The 1,107-nt window shown below is 43.6% G+C and overlaps 1 protein-coding gene across 1 annotated transcript; it reads left to right on the forward strand.

Moving 5' to 3' along the window:
* The first annotated feature begins 311 nt into the window (after positions 1–311).
* Positions 312–896, forward strand: LOC137971569 (uncharacterized). Its single transcript, XM_068818376.1, has one exon. The coding sequence runs from the start codon at positions 312–314 to the stop codon at positions 894–896; it is 585 nt and encodes a 194-aa protein (XP_068674477.1).
* The last annotated feature ends 211 nt before the right edge of the window (positions 897–1,107 follow it).

Consider the following 1,107-nt stretch of genomic DNA (forward strand, 5'->3'; position numbering starts at 1 on the left):
GAAAAAAAATTTTTTTTGCTTTCTTCAGAGAGAAATTTCGCTTTCCGGCGAAAAAACTTTTAGCTTGGCAACACTTAAATCAATCATTTACCATATAAGGTCAAACCAAGGTATATGAGCTGATAACCGAGATTGAGTGAACCAATTAGAGCACGAGAATTGCATTATCCCAGGTTGAGAATTTAATAAACACGCATTATTCCGCAGTTTCCCTAGCTATTTTAAGATAATAACTGCGCACGTTATCAAAGCTATTATGGCTCTTGTAAACACTTAATGACTGGTCCCGAGGAAAACAGTTAATTTTGTACATGTATGACGCCTTGTCTACCTCTGGCGCTGAAGTACCAAGTTTGAATGATTGTTTATATGCCGGACCTCCAATTCAAAACCACCTTTGGAGTGTCTTAGTACGCATGCGCTTCCATCCAGTTTTCGTCCTTCAGGTGCGCATCAAAAAGGAAGAAATAGATGCATTAAGATTTCGTTGGAGGGCCAGTCAATCTTCTGAAGTGGAGGTGCTGAGGTTTAATCGAGCACTGTTTGGCCTGGTGCCATTCCCCTTCCTCCTTGGGGGAGTGGTAGAGAGCCATCTTGAAACTTGGGAGAAGAGTATGCCAGAACTGGTTGCTGAACTTTGCAATAGTTTATACGTGGATGACCTGATCAATGGGAAACCAACTGTGAGCGAAGCGCGACAGCTAAAAGAGGGAACCATTGAAATCTTTGATTACACGAACTTTACACTACACAAATGGCACTCGCATGTAGCCGAATTAGAAGAGAGTACGAGAGGAGCCGAAGACGAGAGCACGTTTGCCAAACAACAACTCGGTCAGTCAAAGAAAAAGAGTGCAAGTCTACTGGGACCTTCATGGCACAAACAAGGGGACTAGATCAGTGTCGTTATACTTCGAGAAGAAGTCGTATCCAAAAGAGAGTTGGTATGCAACCTAGCCAGGATCGATGACCCTCTTGGTCTTGTGGCGCCTTTAACCGTAAAGGGGAAATTTATCGAAAGGGATGACTGCGACGAAAAAATTGCCTGGGATGCCCCCTGACCGGGACCCTTTAGCAAACCAGTCGGCACAATGGAAGAAAAAGTTA

Source organism: Montipora foliosa, chromosome 9 (assembly GCF_036669935.1).
Source record: "Montipora foliosa isolate CH-2021 chromosome 9, ASM3666993v2, whole genome shotgun sequence".
Taxonomy (NCBI): domain Eukaryota; kingdom Metazoa; phylum Cnidaria; class Anthozoa; order Scleractinia; family Acroporidae; genus Montipora; species Montipora foliosa.